General features: G+C 39.0%; 1 protein-coding gene across 1 annotated transcript in view; it reads left to right on the top strand.

The window, feature by feature from the left end:
* Positions 1-27,745, top strand: part of LOC124594686 (phospholipid-transporting ATPase ABCA3-like) — a 543,403-nt gene that overhangs the window by 43,303 nt on the left and 472,355 nt on the right. The window contains exon 4 of the mRNA XM_047133052.1: positions 18,230-18,480. Within this exon, the coding sequence (XP_046989008.1) occupies positions 18,230-18,480 (251 nt within the window). The remainder of the gene's footprint in view (positions 1-18,229; positions 18,481-27,745) is intronic.

Here is a 27,745-nt window from a genome sequence, read left to right on the forward strand (position 1 = left end):
ATCCACTGACAGTGGTTGTGGATGTGGAAATTTCTTTTGAGGCTATCTGAAAATTGGCCGTCATGTTGGTTCCTTGCAGTTTAGAAAATTTTTGAACTATTTTTGTTGTAACTCACGATTGTCTTCATTGTTGGTAATAAGTTCTTTTGTTGAATCTTTGAAGTGTGGGCTCTCTTCTTTGAAAACTTTGTAGAAGTCCCCCATGTTATTCCATCTGAAATTCGCATCTATTTCCTCTAATTGTTTTTTGTCATATTTCTGTTTCTCTGTTCGAATGATTTTTGATGTCTGTTTCCTGATCCTAGTGAATGTGTTCCAGTCTCTTTCCTTCTTGAAGGAGTTCCATTCTTTCCAAGCTGTCAGTCTACACTTCGTCACATATCTTATTCCATCACCTATGTTTCCTTCTTCTTCATGATTGTTCTAGTTATTTCACTGTTTCTACCTCTGCTTCTCTAATCTTGTCACAATTTTCCACCATCTCTTTGTGAAGCTTTTTAACAGATTCATTGCTGTTGTCTGACAGAAATTTTGTGTCAATTGTAAGGACTTTTTGAATTTTGGTCTTTGGTTTTTAGGTTGAAATTTGGCATCGATTTCTGTTAGAAAATGATGCTCATTTAGGCCTAGTCCTCATGAGAGCTGTACGTTCGCTATTTCTCTATGTTTTTGTTTGGTTATTGTCACGTGATACAGTTGACTTGAGCATAAATGTGTATTAGGAGAGGACCAGGTCTTCTTTCTCCTTGGTAATTTTCTGAAAAAGATGGACATTAGTTTCAAGTCAACATGTCTGCAGAAGTTGATGACCTTTTCTCCATTCTTATTGGTGTGCTTGTGTGCTGGAAAGTTTCCCTCTGTTGCCTTGTATTTCTCTTCTGTATTGCAGTTCTTGGTTTAAAGTTCCATACGAGTAGTTTTATGGTGTTCTGGTATTCTTGATGTCTCATTTTCTAGTGTTTCCCAGAACAGTTCAACGTCTTATGGATTTTTTTTCTATTGTCATTATTTGGGTAGCTGCATGTGCATTTATGATAGTATAGCCCTTGTTTGCTGATGTAAATGAGAGAAGTAATATTTGGACTAATGGGGATACAAAAGTTGTTACAGATTCTATCAACAAAAATAATTAGTTTTTGAAAATATAGTGTAATTGGATAGATAAAACATCTACTCACCAACAGTGGTAGGAGAACGTGCATGTAAAAAAGGTATTACATATGTAAGTTTTCAGAGCCAGTGGCTCCTTCTTGTGTCATAAAGGTTGAAGGGGAACAAAGAGGGGTGAAGGAAAAGGACTGGGGAGGTTTAGGTAAAGGGGTAGAGTTCAGGAAAGGCTTTTAGGATCCCAGGTCAGAGGAGACTTCTTTCCTTCCCATCCTGTGAAGTAAGTCTCATCTGACCGAGGGTTCTCGCTGGTCTGCCAGAGAATGTAGTCGTGTGTGCCTTTGTGTGTGTGTGTGTGTGTGTGTGTGTGTGTGTGTGTGTGTGTGTGTGTGTTGATTGAAAGTCCACTTTCTGACAGTCTTTTTGTTGTGTCTGTCTGCAGCTCAGCATTTCTGCGTTACAGTGAATACCAACTATCCTTTTGATAACATTGTTACCTTCCATCCTGGATTTTCCATTGTGTGATTCCACTGGTCACTTTTTTCTATCTAACAGATTATGAGCATGCAGCATAAAAAAGGAGCTTGGCAAAAAGATTTTTGAAGCCCTTGCAGTCCTGCATTTATTCCTATGTGTAAAGCCACAGAAGAAACAAAAATTGTTTCCAATTTTAAAGATTTTGATGTTCATCAAAATGTTCATCAAATTCGAGTGGATCTAGATGCAGATGGCATGCTTTTGAAAAGATTACACATCTTGTTACTTGTGCATATGACAATAAATGGTGAATGGCTTCTGTGCTGTTGGGAAATCAGAAAGGAGAAGTAAATCTTTTATTTATGCATCCATGTGGACCAGCTCTTTCCTTTTGATAAACAAAATCGTCAGATAAAGTGACTGTACTGAAAAAAGTTTCATACTACCTAAATTAAAAACAGCTGTCACTGAGAGCACATAGGCAATCAGATGAAAAGCTGTGAAAAGCCTCACAGATTATATAAGAAAAGAAATTGTTATTATATCAATAATCTATCATTACTGCTTGAGAGAAATAGGTTATGTCATTTAAAAGAAAACAGCAATATATCATCTTTTGACTCCTATTATATTGTTACTGGATCACCATCATGTCTTCTTTGTTGAAGATGAGTAGAAAGTTTCTCATTAATGGCACTCAAATAAATCATCATTGATAAAAACAGCTACATCATTGTTTGATGAATAATATTGATTAATATTAATGTATTTGTAAACTGAAATATAATTAAATAAATGTCCGCCTACTTAGCTGGGTGGTAACGTGCTTGCCTCCCTTGCACTGGGCCGGGGTGCTATTCCTGGCCGGGTTGGAGATTTTCTCCACTCAGGGACTGGGTTGTTGTGTTGACCTCGTCATCATTTTCATCCTCATCATTGGCTGCAAGGTGTCCAATGTGGCACTGACTGAAATAAGACTTGCACCCAGCAGCCGAACCCTGGGCAACAGTGCCATATGATCATTTGATTAAATAATTTATTCATAATATGTTGTTATGACGTGTGCTAAAATATTTGCATAGTTAACATTGGAAGGACAATCCTGTACTAATAAATCTGTAAAAATTGTTGTATATTTTTGTCGGACTGTTTGAACACACTAATCTCCAAAACTACTACGTGAGTTTTCATGGGGTAACTTGAGCACGGCTCGGGGCACTGTATTGCCTTAATTACATCAGAATCAGATCACGAGAAAATAAATAAATAAATAAAATAAAATAAGGGAAAGAGGCTGTTGTAATTGAAAGTTTCATCCACACTAATATTATAAATGCAAAAGTAACTCTGTCTGCTACGTTTTCACCACTAAACTGCGTAACCAATGTTGTTGAAATTTGGTGATGAGATAGCTTGAATCCTGAGGAAGAGCATAGGCTGCTTTAGAAAGTGTGTAGTACAAGATACTTAAATGATCTGAGGAATATTACTGAATTAAGTAAAAATATTTTCTCTTTGAAGAAGCTATTTACTCTCTGACTTTAAATTTTTATCGTATTTGTAAAAATTCTTTTATTGGTTAATTTGTATTATGTGATACAATTCAGAGTAATGAATACAATGGTTATACAACTTTCAGCATTTTTAATCCTTACTTTTACACTGTTGTACAGTTTATATGTTGCTTAATGTGTAGCTACTTGAATAGCACATTGTGTAGATTCGTGCTTGTGCCTGTGCCGTTCCATACGCTCTGTTCGACAGCAGCGTGTCAACTCGTCTTGCATCGGGACAGCTTGGGAGTGGAGAGAGCAGGGCACACGTCATGAGCTGTGCTTAGCTGAACAGGCAGACTCGTAAAGGAAGCTAATGTTATTGCTCGTACGATAGCTTACTTACTGACCGTCACTTCTGATAACAAAATTACTGATATGCGAGCACAACCATGGGTAACAGCTAGTCTTAACTTTGCATTACAACTTATTACTAAGTCCAAAGCCCTACAGGTTATGCACTAGCTGCTGTGCACTCACCAGTAAAATAAAAATTATTTTAATATGTTCCCATTGGAATACCATCATGAAATTTGCCACGCCCATTAACAAAAAAGGCATGATTAACATAATTAAAAAAAGTAACATTACAGTTTTGAAATTTTCACAATTAAAAAAAATTTGTTTGGGAAAATTCAACATGGTATTCATATAATCAACTAGGTTGTTTTGTTGGCATAATTCAGTGAGCCATGTGCTATTTCTATTGGTAAATTTGTGTGCTGGATTGTTTTCTAATGTCTTCTTGTATCTGTGTTCTCTGCCAATTTGTGCATTGAAGTCACTGAGTAGAATTCTCATATTATATTTATTATATTTGGCAATTTTGGCCATCTCTGTTACAAGTTCTTCCCAGAACCTTTCTGTTTCTTCAGGCTCTTTCTTTATCACCATTTGTTGGTGCATGTACATTAATAAAACTGTAGTTTTTCTTTGTGTGTCTGAATCTTAGAATCATTAGCGATTGTTGATGGGTTTCACATGTAATGAGGCCAGCACTTCTTTGTCTACAATAAAGGCCATTCCAAAGAGTGCTGCTCCTTTGCCAGTTTTCTTGTTTGTTCCACTTTTGAAGATTCTGCATTTATTTTAGTCTATTGCTTCTGAATCTGAATAGCATGTTTTTTGCAATGTGAGAGTTTGAATTTTCTGCTTCGTGAGTTCTGTTGTGAGATTGTGTAATTTTACTATGTAATTTTCCTGCTTGACTGAGTGTCTCAATATTGAAAGTGCCTTTATATGTATGTGTTTTTCATGGACGTTTACCAGAGCCCTCTGACCTCACTTTGGAAACATCCCAAAAAACAAAAAAAAAAATGTGGCGATCACCCATCCGTCATTTGGGAGAATTTCAGATTGATCATATTGCAATATCATATGACTACCAGAAATTCACAGTGTGCCAGTATGGAGAGGTGCAAATATCGATTCGGATAATTATTTAACCAAAATAAAAATTAAATTCACACTCAAGAGGAAATTCAAAAAGAAAAGCACCACTGATCCCAAACTTTGATCTAGACAAAATCAAAGACGCCAAAATCACTGAAAAATGGGAAGAACAACACACAGAAGATTGGAAGAAATTTCAAACTAAAATCATCAAAACACCAAAAGATGTGATCCCTTGTCACAAAAAACCAAAACACCCTTCGTGGAATCAAGGACGAGAACGAATTAGAAAAAAGAAGAAAGGCATTTCAAAAATATAATTGCAGCAAATCAGAAGAAACACAGAAGAAATTTTTTGAAATGTGCAAACAGACTCCCAAGATTTTAAGACAAATGAAACGTAAATATGTTGGTGAACAACTGTAGTCATTGAGGAAAATGTCAAAAACTACAACACATACGATTTCTATAAGAGCTTTGAAAACCAGATCAAAAACTCACCACAAAACATTTGCTTTCAAAAACAAGATGGCCCTGACAAATAAAGAAAATTGCCAAGTACTCGCCACATATTTTTCACAGCTTTTAAATTGTCCAGAACGCAAAGAGAGATTCCCAAAAGTGCAGCCAGAAATCTCACCACAGGTTTCATCACCACCAAAACAAGAAGAAATTTATGTGCACATCACGAAACTTAAAAGCAATAAAGCATCAGCGGAGGACAGAGTTGTAGTAGAACTCTTGAAGAATTTAGGCCCAAATTTACTCATAGAAATTACTCAAATAATCCGAAACATCTGGCAAACCGAGAAAATCCTGGATGATTGGAAGATTCCTCTGATTCATCCATTGCGTAAAAAGGTAATAAATCAGATGTAAACAAATATAGGGGGATCTCTGTATTACCATTCACCTACAAAATTCTATCAGCTTGTCTCTCGAATGTAACACAACAGCAATTAGAACCCAAAGTAGCAGAATATTAAGAAAGATCCCGACCGATCAGATCAAGTCTGGAGCAACTTTTCTACTTCAAGACCATACTCAAAATGCAATCTCTCAGACAAAAACCTGTAGTATGCGCATTTTTAGATTTCAAAAAAGCATACGATTCAATAGACAGGCCCTTACTATTCCAAATTTTAGAAGAGAGGCGATTAGATCCCAATACATGAGATATCACAAAACAAACACTAGATAGCACAAAATCTACAGCAAAATTTTGGGGGAAATCTCAGAACCCTTCAACATTCGAACAGGTGTGAGACAAGGTGATGGGCTCTCTCCTATTCTGTTCAACATAGTTCTAGACAAAGGTATGGAAGAATGGGAGAAAGAACTTGAGAAAAGTGGGGTTTGGAAGCTAATCCTACTGGGCGATGCTGAAAACAACCTCTACATACCATACCTTGCATTTGTGAACAACTTGGCGATACTAACAGAGTATGAGCAGACTGCAGTCAAACAGATGGAAATATTCAAAGAATGCACAGAAAATGTAGGTTTACAAATTTCTTTTGAGAAAACTAAATGCTTTTGTTCAAAAACAGAAATTTCAAGCTTGAAAACAAAATATGGTAAAATTGACAGTGTTCCATACTTTAAATACGTTGAAGAATTCAGGGAAACCACCAAGTATTGGAAAAATCCCACAGCAACAGTGTCTCAAAAAATTAAAAAAGTGTTAGGATTAACACAAAACCTCTTCAACAAAAAATTGATGTCAAGAGGGGCAAAAATTCGACACAACAATACTCTCATAAAACCAGGAATCCTCTACGCAAGTGAAACACTAACCCTTAACAGAAATTGACAACTTGAGACATCAAAAAAGAAGAGAGAAAGATCATCAGGAAAATTCTAGGAGGAAGACATACCCAAGACGGTTGTAGGGTACAAGCAATTAAAACAACAGAAAAGTTTCCAAACATTGAAATTGATATTAGGAGAAGGTGAACAAAATTCTTTGGCCATCTCAGCCAACTACCTGAAAAATGATTGACGAAGAGAATAATAGATTATGTAACCTCACTTAAGAATTCCACACCTTGGCTAGATGAAATTCAAAAGGACGTAAAGCCAAAAGGAAGTTTTGTTAGAGCAACCAAAAGAAAACCAAAGTGATCAGATGACCATAAACAAGGCTTTTTGGAAAGTATGAAAGTCTACTGGAAGAACAAGAAGAAGTCAAAGAAAAATTAATCGAGTTATTTGCTTAACACCTACCATTTCTGGGGAGAATTCGCCAATAATAATAATAATAATAATAATATAATCAAGTAGCTCACATTTTTAAGCTTATAAGAAACTAAATCTACCCCCATGAACCATGGACCTTGCCGTTGGTGGGGAGGCTTGCGTGCCTCAGCGATACAGATGGCCGTACCGTAGGTGCAACCACATCGGAGGGGTATCTGTTGAGAGGCCAGACAAATGTGTGGTTCCTGAAGAGGGGCAGCAGCCTTTTCAGTAGTTGCACGGGCAACAGTCTGGATGATTGAGAGATCTGGCCTTGCATCGCTAACCAAAACGGCCTTGCTGTGCTGGTACTGTGAACGGCTGAAAGCAAGGGGAAACTACAGCTGTAATTTTTCCCGAGGGCATGCAGCTTTACTGTATGGTTAAATGATGAAGGCGTCCTCTCGGGTAAAATATTCCAGAGGTAAAATAGTCCCCCATTCGGATCTCCGGGCGGGGACTACTCAAGAGGATGCCGTTATCAGGAGAAAGAAAACTGGCGTTCTACGGATCGGAGCGTGGAATGTCAGATCCCTTAATCGGGCAGGTAGGTTAGAAAATTTAAAAAGGGAAATTGATAGGTTGAAGTTAGATATAGTGGGAATTAGTGAAGTTCGGTGGCAGGAGTAACAAGACTTTTGGTCAGGTGAATACAGGGTTATAAATACAAAATCAAATAGGGGTAATGCAGGAGTAGGTTAATAATGAATAAAAAAAATAGGAGTGCGGGTAAGCTACTATCAACAGCATAGCGAACGCATTATTGTGGCCAAGATAGACACGAAGCCCACGCCTAATACAGTAGTACAAGTTTATATGCCAACTAGCTCTGCAGATGATGAAGAAATAGTTGTAATATATGATGAGATAAAAGAAATTATTCAGGTAGTGAAGGGAGACGAAAATTTAATAGTCATGGGTGACTTGAATTCGAGAGTAGGAAAAAGGAGAGAAGGAAACATAGTGGGTGATTATGGATTGAGGGAGAGAAATGAAAGAGGAAGCCGTCTGGTAGAATTTTGCACAGAGCATAACTTAATCATAGCTAACACTTGGTTCAAGAATCATAAAAGAAGGTTGTATACATGGAAGAATCCTGGAGATACTAGAAGGTATCAGATAGATAATATAATGGTAAGACAGAGATTTAGGAACCAGGTTTTAAATTGTAAGACATTTCCAGGGCCAGATGTGGACTCGGACCACAATCAATTGGTTATGAACTGTAGATTAAAACTGAAGAAGTTGGAAAAAGGTGGGAATTTAAGGAGGTGAGACCTGGATAAATTGACTAAACCAGAGGTTGTACAGAGTTTCAGGGACAGCATAAGGGAACAATTGACAGGAATGGGGGAAAGAAATACAGTAGAAGACAAATGGGTAGCTCTGAGGGATGAAGTAGTGAAGGCAGCAGAGGATCAAGTAGGTAAAAAGACGAGCGCTGGTAGAAATCCTTGGGTAACAGAAGAAATATTGAATTTAATTGATGAAAGGTGAAAATACAAAAATGCAGTTAATGAAGCAGGCAAAAAGCAATACAAACGTCTCAAAAGTGAGATCGACAGGAAATGCAAAATGGCTAAGCAGGCATGGCTAGAGGACAAATGTAAGGATGTAGAGGCTTATCTCACTTGGGGTAAGATAGATACTGCCTACAGGAAAGTTAAAGAGATCTTTGGAGAAAAGAGAACCACTTGCATGAATATCAAGAGCTCAGATGGAAACCCAGTTCTAAGCAAAGAAGGGAAAGCTGAAAGGTGGAAGGAGTATATAGAGATTCTATAAAGGGCGATGTACTTGAGGACAATATTATGGAAATGGAAGAGGATGTAGATGAAGAAGAAATGGGAGATACGATACTGTGTGAAGAGTTTGACAGAGGACTGAAAAACCTGAGTCGAAACAAGGCCCCGGGAGTAACAACATTCCATTGAAACTACTGACGGCCTTGGGAGAGCCAGTCCTGACAAAACTCTACCATCTGGTGAGCAAGATGTATGAGACAGGCGAAATACCCTCAGACTTCAGTAAGTATATAATAATTCCAATCCCAAAGAAAGCAGGTGTTGACAGATGTGAAAATTACCAAACTATCAGTTTAATAAGTCACAGCTGCAAAATACTAACGCAAATTCTTTACAGACAAATGGAAAAACTGGTAGAAGCTGACCTTGGCAAAGATCAGTTTGGATTCTGCAGAAATGTTGGAACATGTGAGGCAATACTGACCCTACGACTTATCTTAGAAAATAGATTAAGGAAAAGCTAACCTACATTTCTAGCATTTGTAGATTTATAGAAAGCTTTTGACAATGTTGACTGGAATACTCTCTTTCAAATTCTAAAGGTGGCAGGGGCAAAATACAGGGAGCGAAAGGCTATTTACAATTTGTACAGAAACCAGATGGCAGTTATAAGAGTCGAGGGGCATGAAAGGGCAGCAGCGGTAGGGAAGGGAGTGAGACAGGGTTGTAGCCTGTCCCGGATGTTATTCAATCTGTATACTGAGCAAGCAGTAAAGGAAACAAAAGAAAAATTCAGAGTAGGTATTAAAGTCCATGGAGAAGAAATAAAAACGTTGAGGTTCGCCGATGACATTGTAATTCTGTCAGACACAGCAAAGGACTTGGAAGAGCAGTTGAACTGAATGGACAGTGTCTTGAAAGGAGGATGTAAGATGAACATCAACAAAAGCAAAATGAGGATAATGGAATGTAGTCGAATTAAGTCGAGTGATGCTGAGGGAATTAGATTAGGCAATGAGACACTTAAAGTAGTAAAGGAGTTTTGCTATTTGGGGAGCAAAATAACTGATGATGGTCGAATTAGAGAGGATATAAAATGTAGACTGGCAATGGCAAGGAAAGCGTTTCTGAAGAAGAGAAATTTGCTAACATCGAGTATAGATTTAAGTGTCAGGAAGTCGTTTCTTTAAGTATTTGCATGGAGTGTAGCCATGTATGGAAGTGAAACATGGACGATAAATAGTTTGGACAAGAAGAGAATAGAAGCTTTCGAAATGTGGTGCTACAGAAGAATGCTGAAGATTAGATGGGTAGATCACATAACTAATGAGGAGGTATTGAATAGAATTGGGGAGAAGAGGAGTTTGTGGCACAACATGACAAGAAGAAGGGATCAGTTGGTAGGACATGTTCTGAGGCATCAAGGGATCACAAATTTAGCATTGGAGGGCAGCTTGGGGGGTAAAAATCGTAGAGGGAGACCAAGAGATGAGTACACTAAGCAGATTGAGAATGATGTAGGTTGCAGTTAGTACTGGGAGATGAAGAAGCTTGCACAGGATAGAGTAGCATGGAGAGCTGCATCAAACCAGTCTCAGGACTGAAGACAACAACAACAACAAGAAACTAAATAAAATGGTGCAAAATTGTAAATCTGTAGGTCAAACAGTTTTTGATATTTGTTGATTTTAAGATTTAAAAACATTGCAAAATTTCCAAAATTTGAAAAAAATTAACAACTCGAAAGTGAAAGGTCCAAAAACTGTACTTTGGGGATTTGCTTGTGAGCAACTAGCACTGTGAAAGCACAAAAACCTACCAAAATCTGAGATGTCATATATCAGACTAGTGGTTAATTTCATGTGGACCGACCTGGATCAGGCGTTAAGTTGTCAGATGAGCCTTAAATTGAGAATTACAATTAAATGAGACTGAATTCAAGTTACTGGAACACTGTATTGTTCAAAATAGCAGTTTCTGTGAAATAACATGCATTCTGCATTCCCCACATACCCAAAGGCTGATTTGTGCTTGATCTCATGTACAGCTTCACCAGATGCTTTGTACCGAGATCCTTTGTACCTACCATGCTTCCAAACACCCTGTGACTTACAATTTTTTCGTTGTAGATCAAAGCACTGTCTCTCTTCCAGTTCTAAAGCCCTGCTCTGAATGGTGGGGAGAAAAGCTCCATTTGTACATTTGTGGTGCTGATAATGCAGCTTCACTAAAGAGTCGTATGGTATGAATATACCATAGCCTGCCTTAGCACAATAAGTCTGGCAGAAGTGAACCACAAAACTGCTGTCTGGTACCCTTGACATTCATCTGTTCATAGAGCCTCAGAACATATTCAGAGCCCAAACATGATGAGGTATCTCGAACAAATGACCTTATCCATGACAACCGGCACATATTCCAAGAACATCGATTATGGGAAACCCAACAGTGCTTTCTCACTTGATATCCTGAAAGCCGTGGATCGAGGTAATTGAGTAGGTGCAGTATTTCTTGACTTCCAAAAAGCTCCCACGCCAACCCTTTTAAAGACAATTCAGTCACATAGAGTATCAAATAAAATTTGTTTCCGGACTAAGAATTCTTCACTAGGGAGGACCTGACATTTTATTTTGGTGGGAGAAAGGCATAGAAGTAACTTTAGGAGTTCCCCTGAGAAGTGTTTTGGAATCCTTGCTATTCATGTTGTATATTAATGATGTAGCAAACAGTATTAATAGCAACATCTGACTTTTTGAATATGCAGTTATCTGTAATGAAATACTGTTCGTAAAATGTGTGAGCATATTCAGGAACGCACAAAAAAAAAAGAACTCCAGGGATGCAAGCACCAGCCATGGAAGTCTGCATCGTATGAGCAGATACCTTCATGGGGAAAAGTTAAGCTGTTAGTAGCAGCATGGAAGACAAGCTGTGATTAATTACAGCAAAGATGAGGCATTTATGGAATCATTCTTCCTGTGTTCCATGAGATAATGGAATGGGAAAAAGTAACATGTGGTAGCGGAGGAAGCCCCTTCTGCTAGGCTCTCCAGATGTGGACGTAAATGTAGATAACCAGTTTGAAGAGTAACACACTGGAATTCTGTTTGTCTAATGATAGGCATTGTCAGGCTTAATTACTGTTACTTTAATATTCTCTTAGTTAAAAACAAATCTGGTCAGCTTACACATATTTAGCGAAAATGAACTCTACTCTTGAACAACTGATTTTCCACATCTTTTGTCCACTTTAGAACATGCTTGACATATCCAGCATAGATGTAGATGTAATGCAATTTTTTACACCATTGAAAGGACCAAAATTTTGTTTCCTCAAAGAACATCACATGTAGATGTATGAGTATTATTCGTATGTGTATGAATATAATGTTATATCAATATAGTACATAAAAATATATTTGTATTAATGAAATCTCTTCACTAGGTTGTCACATTGTGTATACTGTCCTCATTGCATTTGATTATATCCAAACTGTTAGAGATAATACAAGGGTCATTTCAAAAGTCCTGGGCACTGTAAGATGGAACTGAAAAAACTAATTTATTTTACGAAGTACCTTTACAGGCCTTAATAATAATTTCCAGTTTTGCTTATGAAGCCTTCCCAGTCTTTTGGCAACTTCTGTATTTTGGGTAGGGCAGCTCCATTGTTGGGCTGTCTGACTACTGGGCTTATCTCACTGGAATCTTCATCTATTGTACCAAAAGGTTTTCTGCTGAATTCTTCCTCCAATTTGGGAAAGAAATCAAAGCCTGGTGGGCTCATATCAGGACTGTACAGTTGGTGGAGAAATATTTTCGATCCATATTTGTCGAGCATTTCTCTCACTGGTAGGGCAATGTGCAGTCTTGCATTATCGTCCAAAATACGGTCACCACATGCAAACATCTCAGGCCTTCTTTGACGAATTTTTGGGTGCAAAATATTTGCAGAAACAGCTTGTAGCATGTGTCTGTTAACTGCAAATGTCCCGTGCAACACTCTGTCTATAGATGTGACTTCATTCACATCATATGGAAAGATCTGTTTCACCTTTGATTGTTGGCAGTGGAATTTTGACATTTGTGTAAGTTGGGATTTTTCCATTGTGATGGCTGAGACTTCAGTTCTGGCTCAAAATCTTGCATACAGGTTTCATGAAGTACAACAGTCCTTATCAGAAACAGTTCTGCTTCTGTTTGATAACATTGAAGCCATCTTAATGTGATTCTTTTGTGACCTTCTTTCTGCTCCAAGAATGAAATTTTCAATCTGCAGTGGAGTGTGTGCTGATATGACACTTACACTTAATTTTTGCATCTGTCAACACCTGCTTCCTTTGGCATTGGAATTATTATATTCTTCTTGAAGTCTGATGGTATTTCGCTGGTCTCATACATCTTGCTCACCAGATGGTAGAGTTTTGTCAGGACTAGCTCTCCCAAGGCGGTCAGTAGTTCTAATGGAATGTTGTCTACTCCCGGGGCCTTGTTTTGACTCAGGTCTTTCAGTGCTCTGTCAAACTCTTCACGCAGTATCATATCTCCCATTTCACCTTCATCTACATCCTCTTCCATTTCCATAATACTGTCCTCAAGTACATTCCCTTGTACAGACCCTCTATATGCTCCTTCCACCTTTCAGCTTTCCCTTCTTTGCTTAGAACTGGGTTTCCATCTGAGCTCTTGATATTCATACAAGTGGTTCTCTTTTCTCCAAAGATCTCTTTAATTTTCCTGTAGGCAGTATCTATCTCACCCCTAGTGAGATAAGCCTCTACATCCTTACATTCGTCCTCTAGCCATCCCTGCTTATCCATTTTGCACTTCCTGTCAATCTCATTTTTGAGACGTTTGTATTCCTTTTTGCCTGCTTCATTTATTGCATTTTTATATTTTCTCCTTTCATCAATTAAATTCAATATTTCTTCTGTTACCCAAGGATTTCTACCAGCGCTCGTCTTTTTACCTACTTGATCCTCTGCTGCCTTCACTACTTCCTCCCTCAAAGCTATCCATTCTTCTTCTACTGTATTTCTTTCCCCCATTCCTGTCAATTTTTCCATTATACTCTCCCTGAAACTCTGTGCAACCTCTGGTTTAGTCAGTTTATCCAGGTCCCATCTCCTTAAATTCCCATCTTTTTGCAGTTTCTTCAGTTTTTACCTACAATTCATAAGCAATAGATTGTGGTCAGAGTCCACATCTGGCCCTGGAAATGTCTTACAATTTAAAACCTGGTTCCTCCACCTCTGTCTTACCATTATATTATCTATCTGAAACCTGTCAGTATCTCCAGGCTTCTTCCATGTATACAACCTTCTTTTATGATTCTTGAACCAGGTGTTAGCTATGATTAAGTTATGCTCTGTGCAAAATTCTACCAGACAGCTTCCTCTTTCATTTCTTCCCCCCAATCCATAATCACCTACTACGTTTCCTTCTCTTCCTTTCCCTACTACCGAATTCCAGTTACCCATGACTATTAAATTTTCGTCTCCCTTCACTATTTGAATAATTTCTTTTATCTCCTCATACATTTCTTCAATTTCTTCATCATCTGCAGAGCTAGTTGGCATATAAACTTGTACTACTGTAGTAGGCATGGGCTTTGTGTCTATCTTGGCCACAATAATGCGTTCACTATGCTGTTTGTTGCAGCTTACCTGCACACATATTTTTTTATTCATTATTAAACCTACTCCTGCATTACCCCTATTTGATTTTATATTTATAACCCTGTATTCACCTGACCAAAAGTCTTGTTCCTCCCGCCACCAAACTTCACTAATTCCCACTATATCTAACTTTAACCTATCCATTTCCCTTTTGAAATTTTCTATACTACCTGCCCGATTAAGGGATCTGACATTCCACGCTCCGATCCGTAGAACGCCAGTGTTCTTTCTCCTGGTAACAACGTCCTCTTGAGTAGTCTCCACCCGGAAATCCGAATGGGGGACTATTTTACCTCCGAAATATTTTACCCGAGAGGACGCCATCATCATTTAACCATACAGTAAAGCTGCATGCCCTCGGGAAAAATTACAGCTGTAGTTTCCCCTTGCTTTCAGCCGTTCACAGTACCAGCACAGCAAAGCCGTTTTGGTTAGTGTTACAAGGCTAGATCAGTGAATCATCCAAACTGTTGCCCCTGCAACTACTGAAAAGGCTGCTGCCTCTCTTCAGGAACCACATGTTTCTCTGGCCTCTCAAGAGGTACCCCTTCGTTGTGGTTGCACCTCCGTTGTGGTACGGCCATCTGTATCACTGAGGCACGCAAGCCTCCCCACCAATGGCAAGGCCCATGGTTCATGGGGGGAGGAACACAGAACAAGGTTTGAACTCTGAATCTTTCGCTTAGCAGCCAAACACTTTAACCATTACGCTAACGCAGCTCATCAGTCTCACAGATACTGTGATTATTTCTGGTGACTTTATTATGAATTATATCGTGTGCACTGTGACTTATATTTCTGTCACTGCAAGTCATGCCATTGTGAAGTTCAACAAATGCTGTACCACCAATTAATGCCAAAATTATTGCTCTTTTGGATTTATTGACTTAGGAAGAGGTGCACTTCTCTATGCCTGTTTAAACACTGTACTGTACAACTGCAACTGGCCGTCCAGAAGCATTATAATGCTAATAAAGTGGGAGAGGCCACTTTAAACTCCACTGCTGTGTTGTCTACATCATTTTGGTACTATCCTTTTTCAGAATAATATTGCAGCACGTCAAGATAGGAGACTTCACACTAAATGGAACTGAATGGAAAACCAGTAAGGGGAACATCACGGTCACTGCTCACTGTGATGAGTGCTGCCTAGTGGCATTGCAGACATGTAATGCATATAAGCAAAGTATATAAATAGAGCAGACCGGAATGGGGAATTATTCTAGTGACGATAGGGGCTGCAAACTGGGAAATCCGCAGATGTGAGCAACTTTCACAAATGTCTGCTAACTGGGTGCAAGTATTTCAGACACAGCAAAGCTGATTGATTGTTCATGTACTAAAGTCATGAGCATCTATAGAAAATTGTTGAAGGACAGTGAAATCACAAGTAGACAAGTTGTCAGACGTTCACTCCTCATAACAGAATGTGGATGTCAGAAGTTTGCCCATTCTGTAAAGCTGTATAGGTGGCAATCTGTGGCAGATCTGATGACAGAATATGTTGCTTGTGCAGTCCCAAGTATTTCAGAACACACCATTCAGTGCACACTGTCAAATGTGGAGCTGCTGTAACACAATGTATCCATCAGTTGCCTTCTCTGTGAAAAACCATCAGCTCATAATTTGTGGGAATTGCTCAACCCGTCTGGTGACATCTCTTGCCGCATACATCTGTGGACTTGTCAGATCTGCACTGAGCAGAATCCCCACTGCATCAAATTTCCACACTATTGAGTAGGTGGTCACCATGTCACAATGTTTTATCTACCTCTCTTCCCTCCCGTCACCTGTCCTTCGCCTTCTAAAAGGATTCACTCCCTGCCTCTATCCCTCCTTTTACCAAGGTGTGGTTGACGCAAGTGAAGGCGTAAGGTGAAAAGGGTGAAAGTAAAGGGAAAGGTTGCTTTGCAGTATTCTGTTAGAATACAAACCTTTTGGTTATTAATGTAGAACATGAAATTGTGTTTCTGTTCCTAATGAACATGTTTCTCCTCTATAAAGCAAGAGGCCTCTCAGTTTCAGATTTTATCACGGTTTGTCTTACTGACATGGTGTTTAGTTGATTTTGTCATTTTTGCCCATTTATTTGAAATAAAAGATAATTTTACTATTGATAGTTAATGGAAAATATAATAATTGAAGCTTCAAATAATTCTCATTATTCAGTGTGGTGGAAGAAGGAATTATATTATTTCAGCAATGAGACTCTGAATACTTATGTTTGTTGACACTCAGAAACTATTCTTTTCAAGATTTTTTTTATTCAACACAGTGTATGAGGTATCCTCTATATAGTCACACCTTATTTCAGTCATGATAACAGGCAAGTTATAACTCAGTTTGAATGAATTACAACTGAAGATGTAGAAAAAATAGTATTCTTCCTTAAAAATAAAAATTTGACTGAATGGAACGAACTGCCAACCAGAGTAATTAAAACAGTTTCTAGTATAATATCAGGACCCTTATCAGAAATAATAAATCAGTCATGTGAAGAAGGATGCTTCCCTAGATGGTCTAAGAATGGCTCAAAAGAAGATGTAGGAAACTACCAACTAGTAAGTCTTCTCTCAATATTTTCAGAAGTACTTAAAAAAGTTGTTGCAAAACAGATCCAAAATTTCACGGCAAAATCTAATATAGTATGATATGTACCATCAACAAATTTATTGAGAAAATTTGCTTATCTCTGGACAAATCCCAAAAAATCACAGGAATTTTCTGTGATCTCACGAAGACTTTTGACTGTGTAAAACACTCTCTACTGTTACGTAAATTAGAAAGATGCAGAGTAAACGACAGTGCTTATGGTTTAAAATTAACAGACAGAAAGCAAAGGATAGTTGTAACATCAGATACAGGAAATTGTTTCTCAGATTGGAAAATTATTTCTGAGGGAGTTGTACAAAGTTCCACCTTAGGCCTAATCCTGTTTTTCTTTGATGTAAATGATTTATCTCTAAATATAACATCCCATCCAGTTTTATTTGCAGATGACGCATCTGTACTCATTGAAAGTGTGACCACAGAACAAATTCCCCAAAAAGACATTGACATCCTAAAGAGTTTAGAGCATTGAACGAAAACTTAACATGAAAAAAAAAAAAAAAAAAAGCCTTAGACAATTTAAAAGTGAACAACAAAATGAAGTGGGTTCTCCATTACCCATAAAAGCCAGCAACTTAGGGAAGCAGAATCTGTCAGAGTCCTGAGGATGTTTCTAGGAAAAAAATTATCCTGGTCTTCACATATAGCTATTTAGCAAACAAACTAAATGGTCTTGCATTTGTAGTGACAATATTTCCTTACGCAAGTGACATTGAGCCTAGGAAAGTTGTTCACCACAGCTGCTTTGAAGTTAATCACAGATACTTTGAAGTTATTGAAAGATACGGAATAATGTTTTTAGGGAATGCAAGTCATGTAAATAGAATGTTACTAATTTAAAAACCTGTTATTAGAAATATGTGTAATATCAAATCTAGAGAGTCATGCTAACCTTTATTCACGTATCTAAATATTTTAACTATTCCATATATTTACATTTATGAACTGTTTGTCTTTATCCATACCAGTCCAGAATTATGTATAAAAAGCATTTTCAAGAAACAAAGATAATATCATACCGGCATCTCATTTTAAACTGAAACTCTGCTCTCAGACTCTTCAATACATGACTATAAAAATTTATAATAAATTGATAATGAAAACTTTCAAGTATGAAGATAATATTATATGCCATCCTAGTACAAAAATTTTATTATTCACTCATGGAATTTTTAAATGGTGATGAAGATGTATTTGTAGAGTAATGAAACAGATTTGTAATGATTTTTGTAAATTAAGATTTTTGTTCTTTATTTGACACAGTGTATGTATCTCTGGTACGTTATCTGCTGTACTTTAAATCAGTGATTTATGCATGTACTCAGGTGACTCTTATTCTCTTTCATTTGTATCCATTGTTCCTTCTCATTTGATATACATAAGAAGATTACATGAAATCATGTATTTCTAAACTTTCTTTCTTTTTCAGACTACTGTTCCCAAGGATTTATTAAACTTCAGTATGCAGTCTCTGCGTCTATAATACAGTACGTTTCTAATATGAGCTGGGAAGATCTGCCAGAAGTGAGGCTACAGCGATATCCGTATATACCGTACATCGATGATCCCATGCTGGTGGCAATGGCCCAGTTTGTGCCTCTCATCATCATGTCAAGTTTTGTCTACACTTGTATTAGCACCATTAAATTTGTCACAACAGAAAAGGAAAACCAAATGAAGGTATTATATAAAAATAAAATAACTAAATGTCAGGGATAACTACAAGGATAAAAAATGTTGACATTGTGTGTTTTAATCTTTTGGCTGCTGTAGATGTGTGTACACATTGGGTTGCTCCTAGTACCAGGTGATATAGGAACATTTTAATATGCTGTCATTACTTTCCACCAGTACTGTCATTGTTTTTATTTATACTCCTCTTCTAACTCCTGGCTGCTGCAGAAGAGTCTAGATGCAGTTTTGTTGAGGTCTCGCTACTGTGGACACGGTAACATGCATAACCATGTTTTCACCACCTGATTTCCCCATATGTGTCTAAGATTCAGTCGACTTATAGTCTTTTATGCATTTCTGATGCTCTTTTCTGTTGCAATTTTCAGTTTTACTTTGATTATTCTTCAGGGTTGCAGCTTTGTTCTACATAGGCAGAACACATTTTATTTTTGCAAAGAAAATTACATGCTGTTGTGGGTACAAAAAGGAAGAATTGTGGATATACTTGGCAGGCAAGAGGGAGAACAAATTCTTGCAGACTCATGATAATGGTAATGCTTGTAACAGAATTTCATAGTCAGCTAAGTCCTCAGCCTTGTATCTCAGCAGAGATATAAACACAAGGTTGCCACAAGTTCTGCATATCAGGGTATTTCAGACATGTCAGGGAAATGCCATGGAAATTTGAAATAAACACTAAAAAGTCTTGATTTTTGCTGAACAGAAGAAATTGTTTGCTTATGGAGAGGATACTCATTGTCACTAGCTGCTGGGTGTCGTATGCCCCATTCCTACGCTGTACTTCCTACCAGTTCTCCCCTCCCAGCCTCTTTTCTAAGCATGGAGTGGTTCTCTTGAGTATTCACACAAGGTATCTGTGGCATGGATTGATAACCACAGTCTCTGTTTGTCAGCATGCTTTTGGTTACTAGTGAATATGGGCACGAATAGCTGGCCACACACAAGAAGATTTGTTAGACGGACCAGAACCGTGGGCCACTGCTGCAGTATGTCATGTTATTCATGTGAGAAGCATTTACAGTGTATAAAATAATGTACAGTATTTACATGTCGTGTGTATATGTATTTACAAGACACTTATTTATTTTTTGCCGCCCAGAAGTTAGAGACCAATATTGCATTTGGCGTTGTGTGTACCAGGTCTTCTGTTGTGCATGTTGCTGGACATTGGGTACACTGGAGCAGGTAGAGGGTTGTCTGCATTGCTCCACACTCACAGAGTGGCGGCTCCTCTAGGAAACCCAATTTAGTCAAATTGCTCTTACATTTCGTGAGACCCGAGCGTAGTCTGTTGAGGGATCTCCACGTATTCCAATTCTCTGTCTGGCTGGGTGGTAGTCTTTCGCTTGGTGTAATCTGTCCCACAGTACCGGTACGCCTTGCACGCCATAGTTCAATTCGGCATTACTGTGGTGTTCCAGCTAGAGCCTCTGTAGATCTGAGGAAGCTCTTTCTGGATTTTAGTCGTGGGTTTGCTGATGAATGGGCCCATTGGATCTGGTCTCTGCAATCTGCCCACAGGCTGGGTCCATTTGTGTGTGGTGTCGATCAGTGGATTTTTAGGATTTATCCGTGGTCCTAGGACTGTCGCACACTCTGGACAGGCTTGAGGTAGAGGGCAACGGATTTCAGGAGTTTTGGTGTTTTATAGGTGTTTTATTTATTGTAGTACATTTTCACTCTTTGAAAGTAGTTTATATACTTGAGAGAAAGTATGGATGACATCGGGAACTAAATTGTGGCAGTCACTGGCAGTTTGTGTATTATCGACTCCTATTTTTCTCGAAAGAAATGGACACAGCACAACAGGTAATAGCCTACAATAATGAACATAGTACAATCAAAATTCTATTGGTGCTCACTTGTTTCAAGACGCTTACATCTTTCTGAAGTTATTTATGAAATTATTATTTTAAATCCATCTTTGCAACTACAAGACAATGCATATTTTTGTCACCAAATGCATTTGTTTTATTGACATAAAATATCTTCAGTGGTATACAATGAAACATTTTTACAATCTGGCTTGCTTTCTGCATCTAATATAGTTTGTTAAAAAGTTGTGGATGTTACTTATGCTATGTTATGTCCAGATTTCACCCACCTCAGGAAATACCATCTGCTTGCATGTCTTTTAGGTATTCCCTAGTTTGGCACTGTTGTTTCTTGTATTGTAGTTGCAAAGGCAGATTTAAAATACCTTCAGTTGTTATAAAGACACATACACATACAATTGAACATTTTTTTCTGAAACATCACCTCATATTTTGTAGCTTAGTTTTTATAACACTGTGGTCCATAATTGAAAGACAATCTAGAAATGTTTCTACCATCTCTTTGTATGCCTTGTGTTTTACATTTTTGTTTGTGTAACATTCATGTGTCAGTTTTCACAAGCAAGGTATTTCACATTACGGTTGTATAAGTTTTTTGGATAAATAAAAAATCTACCTACCAAGCAGTGGTAGGAGAACACACATATCAAGAAAGGTTTTATGTATGCAAGCTTTCAGATCTGTGGCACTTCTTACAGCAGAAGGGTTGAAGAGGAAGGAAGAGGTGAATGAGAAAAACTGGAGACATTTAGGAAAACGGGAGGAGTTCAGAAAAGACACCCCTGACCCAGGTTTCTGGGTGACTTTTCTGAACTCTGCCTCTTTTCCTAAACCTGCCCAGTTCTTTTCCTTCACCCCTCTTCCTTCCTCTTCAACCCTTCCGCCAGAAGAAGGAGCCACTGGCTCCTAAAGCTTGCATATGTAAAACCTTTCTTTATACGTGTGTGTTCACCTACCACCACTCGGTGAGTATGTACAATGTATACTGGCAGCAGCAGAATCATTTGGCAGTCGGCTTCAGATGTCGGTTTCCTAAATTTTCTCCACAGTGTTCCTTGAAAATAACATCGCCTTCCTTCCACAAACTTCCATTTGATCTCCAGAGGCACCTCCACTACACTTATTGCAGATCCCACTCACTTGAGCAGTACTCGAGACTGAGTCACACCAGTGTCCTGCATGCGGTCTCCTCTACAGATGAACCACACTTTCCCAAAATTCTGCCAATAAGCTGAAGTCGACCATTTGCCTCCCCTACTACAGTCCTCACATGCTCATTCCATTTCATATTGCTTTGCATTGTTACCCCCAGATACTTAAGTCGCTCGATTGTGTCGAGCAGGACAATACTAATGCTGTATCCGAACATTGTGTGTTTGTTTTCTCTATGCACCCGCATTAACATACATTTTTCTACACTGAGAGCTAGTGGTCATTCATCACACCAAGAAGAAATTTTGCCTAGGTTATTTTGTATCCTCCTACAGTCCACCAACTTTGATGCCTTACTGTACACCACAGCATCATCAGCAAACAACCTCAGATTGCTGCCACCCTGTCCGCCAAATCATTTATGTATGTAGGGAACAACAGCAGTCTTATCTCACTTCCCTGGGACACTCCTCATGATAGCTTTGTCTGCGATGAACACTCACTACTGAGGACCACATGCTAGGTTCTATAACTTTAAAAGTTTTCAAACCACTCACATATTTTCAGGGAATTGCACTTTGGGAAACTTGTGGTAATCCTGGGGGGGAGGGGGGGGGGGGGCAAAAAAAAAATTAAAAAAAAAAAACAGACGGAAAGTTCCTAATCACCATATAGCAGAGATGCTAGAGATGCTGAGTCGCGATAGGCACAACAAAAAGATTCACACAACTATAGCTTTCGGCCATTAAGGTCTTTGTCAGCTGTAGATGCACATAAACATACGTTCACACACACACACACACACACACACACACACACACACTCATACAAACTCAACATGCACACACGTGTGCAGTCTCAGAGAGTTGAAACCACACTGCCAGCTCTCTGAGAATGCAGACGTGTGTGCAAGTTGCGTTTATGTGTGTGTGTGTGTGTGTGTGTGTGTGTGTGTGTGTGTGTGTCTGTGTAGGTGTCACTACTGCTGACAAAGGCCTTAATGGCCGAAAATTTAATTGTGTGAATCTTTTTGTTGTACCTATCACAACTCAGCATCTCCGCTATATGGTGAGTAACAACTTACCTTCTCTGGTATTGTTACATTCCATCCTGGATTTTCCGTTGTTTGAAACAAAATAAAAATATATTTTTAAGTTTATTAGTGTTTGTCCAAAGTTCACATAAAACAAATAGTGGGAAAATATTATGAAAGGAAAGTTGCTATTCACCATATAGCAGAGATCCTGAATAGCAGATAGACACAACAAAAGAGTGTTCAAAATCAAGCTTTCCGCCCATAAGGTCTTTGTCAAAAATAGAAGACAGACAGACAGACAGACAGACAGACAGACACACACACACACACACACACACACACACACACACACACCACACACACACACACACACACACTACTCATGCACACATGACTACAGTCCAAGGCCACTGTAGCCCCACTCCGAGCAGCAGCACCAATGCATGATGGGAGTGGCGACTAGGTGGGGGTAAGGAGGAGGCTGGGGCAGGGAGGGGGGAGGGAATGTAGGATATATTGCAGGGAAAGTTCCCACCTGCACAATTCAGAAAAGTTGGTGTTGGTGGGAAGGACCTATATGGCACAGGCTGTGAAGCAGTAATTGAAATGAAAGGTGTCATGTTTGACAGTGTGCTCAGCAACCAAGTGGTCCACTTGTTTCTTGGCCACAGTTTGTCAGTGGAAATTCATGTGGACAGACAGCTTGTTGGTTGTCATGCCCACATAGAATCAGCACAGTGGTTGCAGCTTAGCTTGTACATCACATGATTTGATTCACAGGTAGCCCTGCCTGTGATGGGAAAGGTGATGTTTGTGATCGGACTGGAGTAGATGGTGGCGGGAATATATAAGGGACAGGTATTGCATCTAGGTCTATTACAGAGGTATGAACCGTGAGGTAAGGGGTTGGGAGCAGCATTCCGCCATCCACCGAACCTACACAATGTACTCATCCTTCCCTACACAACCCCTGCTCCCAACCCCTTACCTCATGGCTCATACCCCTATAATAGACGTAGATGCAAGACCTATCCCATACACCCTCCCACCACCATCTACTCCTGTCTGATCACAAACATCACCTATCCATCAAAGGCAGGGCTATCTGTGAAACAAGTCATGTGATCTACAAGCTAAGCTGCAACCACTGTGCTGATTCTATGTGGGCATGGCAACCAACAAGCTGTCTGTCTGCACTAATGGCCACTGACAAACTGTGGCCGAGAGAAAAGTGGACCACTCGGTTGCTGAGCATGCTGCAAAACATGATATCCATCATTTCAATGACTGCCTCACAGCCAGTGCCATATGGATCCTTCCCATCAGCACCAGCTGTTCTGAATTGCATAGGTGGGAACTTCTCCTGTGATATATTCTACATTCCCGTAACCCTCCTGGCGTCTACCTTAGTTAGTCATTGTCCTCAGCCATCCGGCCTCCCTGTTCCCATTCCAGCACTGTACAACCCTCATTCCACCATCCCTCCTAGTCTTTTAGTTCTCTCCTTTTTTGCTACCCCCTCTCCCCACCTCTCCCCTGTCCTGGTTCTAATCTCCTGAATGCACATGGCTGCCCCTACCCCCTCCCTGCACATTCCCTAGCAGCACTGCACTGTCCACCACCCCTATCCCACTACCCCTCCCCCTCCCTGCACACAGCCTCCTCCTTACCTCCACCCAGTCGCCACTCCCATCGTGCATTGGTGCTGCTGCTCGCAGTGTGGCAACAGTTGTCTTAGACTGCAATTGTGTATGTGTGAGTTGCGCTTGCATATGTGTGTGTGTGTGTGTATGTCTGTCTGTCATCTATTTTTGAAGAGGGCCTTATGGGCCAAAACCTTTATTTGGAACAGTCTTTTTATCATGCCTATCTGCGACTCAGCATCTCAGCTATATGGTGAGTATCAACTTTCCTTTTCATAATGTTGCTACATTCCATCCTGAATTTTTCATTGTTTGACAAATAGTAGGAAATATTGATAGTGGGTGTAAAAGGTGTTCACAACCTGAAGAGTTTCTGAGCTTGAAGCTTCTCTCCAGATTAAACCACTGCACTAACAGATACACTAATATATACTTCATGCATGGAGTGAAAATATTAAAAACACAACATACGTACACGTGTGCAATTAATTGATTGTTTCTGATCTATAATTAAAAATAATCAAAAGAGGAAAGGCAATTGTAGCTCAGGAGCCACTTCATGGAAGCGGAGGTTAGCAGAAGACCACAGCTTTTAAAATGTTTGGAATCATTAGTTAACTTTGTGTTTTGGATGAAGTTGATTCATCATTCGGGGTGCATGCAACCCAGGACAACTGGGAAATCTGGGAGATCCTGGTAATATTTTCATCCAGGTGAAAACCGAGAAAAACGGGATTTTTTTGGAATTCTGGGAATTTTTCTTTGTTTTAGTTTTCTGTTAAATATTTGTGTTTTTGACTGAGAGTATTATTGTATCCCACTACTGCAGAATAATACTGTCAGCAATAAAACATGTTGTTGTTGTTGTTGTTGTTGTTGTGGTCTTCAGTCCTGAGACTGGTTTGATGCAGCTCTCCATGCTACCCTATCCTGTGCAAGCTTCTTCATCTCCCAGTCCTTACTGCAACCCACATCCTTCTGAATCTGCTTAGTGTATTCATCTCTTGGTCTCCCTCTACGAGTTTTACCCTCCACGCTGCCCTCCAATGCTAAATTGGTGATCCCTTGATGCCTCAGAACATGTCCTACTAACCGGTCCCTTCTTTTTGTCAAGTTGTGCCACATACTCCTCTTCTCCCCAATTCTATTCAATACTTCATCATTATTTATGTGATCTACCCATCTAATCTTCAGCATTCTTCTGTAGCACCACATTTCGAAAGCTTCTATTCTCCAATAAAACATAAATGAGAGAAAAAATACCAAAATAAAACTTCAGTTGCAAAGGAAAATTGCCATTTACAACAACAAAACACTGTGCACACAGAAGCGTCTGCCAACAGCAAAATATGTCAAAGGTCTTAGGACAAAGACTATGCAATACTTTGTCACAACAAACTGCTTCCAATGAGCATGACATCACAACTGTTAACATTAGGTTCATTTGAGCAGTTGCCAGCGGGCTCATGTGCATGTGCAGTTCAGTCGGATGTGAGCAGTACCTTCTCCTGCTTCTGGCTACTTGAAGCCAGATGGTAACTGGAAAAATTTTTCTGGCATGCCCAAGCTGCCAGATTCATGCATGTGCAGAGCAGTCTGAGTTGTGGTGGGGAGGGGGGTAGTGTCCACATGACCCAAGTTTACATTTAGAGATTTTGCTGTTTCCTCTTTGTGTACAGCTCCCATATAAAATGAAAACAAAATGGATTTCTGTAGCCGGGCACTATCAAGTGAATTAAAACACATTCACATAATTACAGAAAGCTGAAGTATATTACTAGTTTCAGTTTTCTGATTTTCTTTTTTTTTCCCTCTTGTTATTGGCTTGCTACGGAAATTTGGCTTTTATTAATCTTTCAGCTGAGGCAATAGTTGTTTGAGATTGAGCAGTATGGGATTGTTCCAACTGTTCAGCGAATTTCAAGTGCACATTTTCATCTTCTGGCACATGTGGCATTTTGCCATAATAAAGAACCAAACATGAGATAGTACATTACTGGTAGCCCAAGAAAGTTTACATCCCAAAAATCACCGTGAATAGCTTAATATCGGGTTGAGGGCTACTTCACTGTGAATCTGGACATACAAATGTGTGCTTCTGGCTGAATTATACATTTTAATATGGTTTATGAAATTCTGATACTGTTGGAGTATCCTATGATGTCCTGCTTCTTTTATGATGTAGGAGTTCCTAATGCTTTATATGTACAAACATACAGGATTTCTGCATCATTGTAGCTGTGCAAGCACAATAATTTCTGTTTTCTGGCACTCCCTGCCAACTGCTGAAGTGAACCTATCTCTAACAGTTCTCAGGAAAATATTGCGAGTTGTGCTTTGCAAAAGTTTTACTTTCAAATTAAATTTCATTTCACGCAAGATGAATTATATTATGTGTGAGAATGTGCAATGAATTTCTTAAATCACACAGCATTTAATTATTGTTTAAAACTTAACACTTTGAAGACTGGTCACTTGGAAGAATTTCAAGCCCAGATGACCTGACATTTATGTCATTATTTTAAATTTTACTGGCACATTTGTGTGATGTATCTTAAAGTGTAACACTCACCAAAAAAGACCAGTATTACCTGTGAAAGCTTAGCTTCTCTTGTAGCTTATTATTCTTCAGGATCAACATTATACATGAAAGCTTAAATTTCCTGTAGCTACACTGTGTATATTAATTTAAACTATTAACTTTTCCTATTTGTGTGTTAGTGCTACTTAACAGTGACGTTGCTATTGGATGATTACATCAATTGTCCTATGCTCTGAATATCTGCTGTCAACAGCTGATGAGATCACATGATGTGAGCTATGATTGGGTTACTAAAGGGCATCACAATCTCGATTTCAAAGCTTTGCAAACTAACGTTCTGTGTCTGGTGAAATTTGAATTTATATTTATTTATTTAGTGCATGGCATTTCATACGAACAGCGACTAGCAATGTGGATTACATAGTTTTACAAAATTTTACAAAAATATATTTATTTCATAATTTATAATTTAAAATATAAGTCTATAAATTAATATTTAATTTGTTGATCCATTCAAGGGCTGCCTCTGTCACTTCATAGAAATCTTCCAAGATCCCATGGTAGGCTCTTCTGTTACAGCTTGTTACAATGTGATGGATTGTCTGGTGTTCATACCCACAGTCCTCATCGGTAGAGGTATTCAGCACAGATGCCACGGCCTGTGTGGATCGATGTAGATGTAGATTAATTGTTTTGCAGGTGCGTCGCGTTGGTTCCATACCGGCTGGTCTTGTGTCAGGTCTTCGAAGGGTCTGATGTTCCTCATGGGCAATAGTGTTCCACATTTCTGTCCACTATTTTTTGATGCTGAAAGTAGCTGCCTGTAGCGATTCTGCCAGTAGGACAGATGGCTGCCTGGATTCTAATCACTTCATTCGGAGTGCAGGAACGTCAGAGTGCATTGGAAGCTCGGGGATTTTAAGTAATTTTTGGTATTCCTCGAGGAGGGCGTTCTGTCTTTGGAAATCTGGTGGTGCAATGTTGCTTAGAGGTGGTAACCAGTATAGAGGAGTAGATTTGATGCAGCCCATTATTGTCCTCA

Source organism: Schistocerca americana, chromosome 2 (assembly GCF_021461395.2).
Source record: "Schistocerca americana isolate TAMUIC-IGC-003095 chromosome 2, iqSchAmer2.1, whole genome shotgun sequence".
Classification (NCBI taxonomy): Eukaryota; Metazoa; Arthropoda; class Insecta; order Orthoptera; family Acrididae; genus Schistocerca; species Schistocerca americana.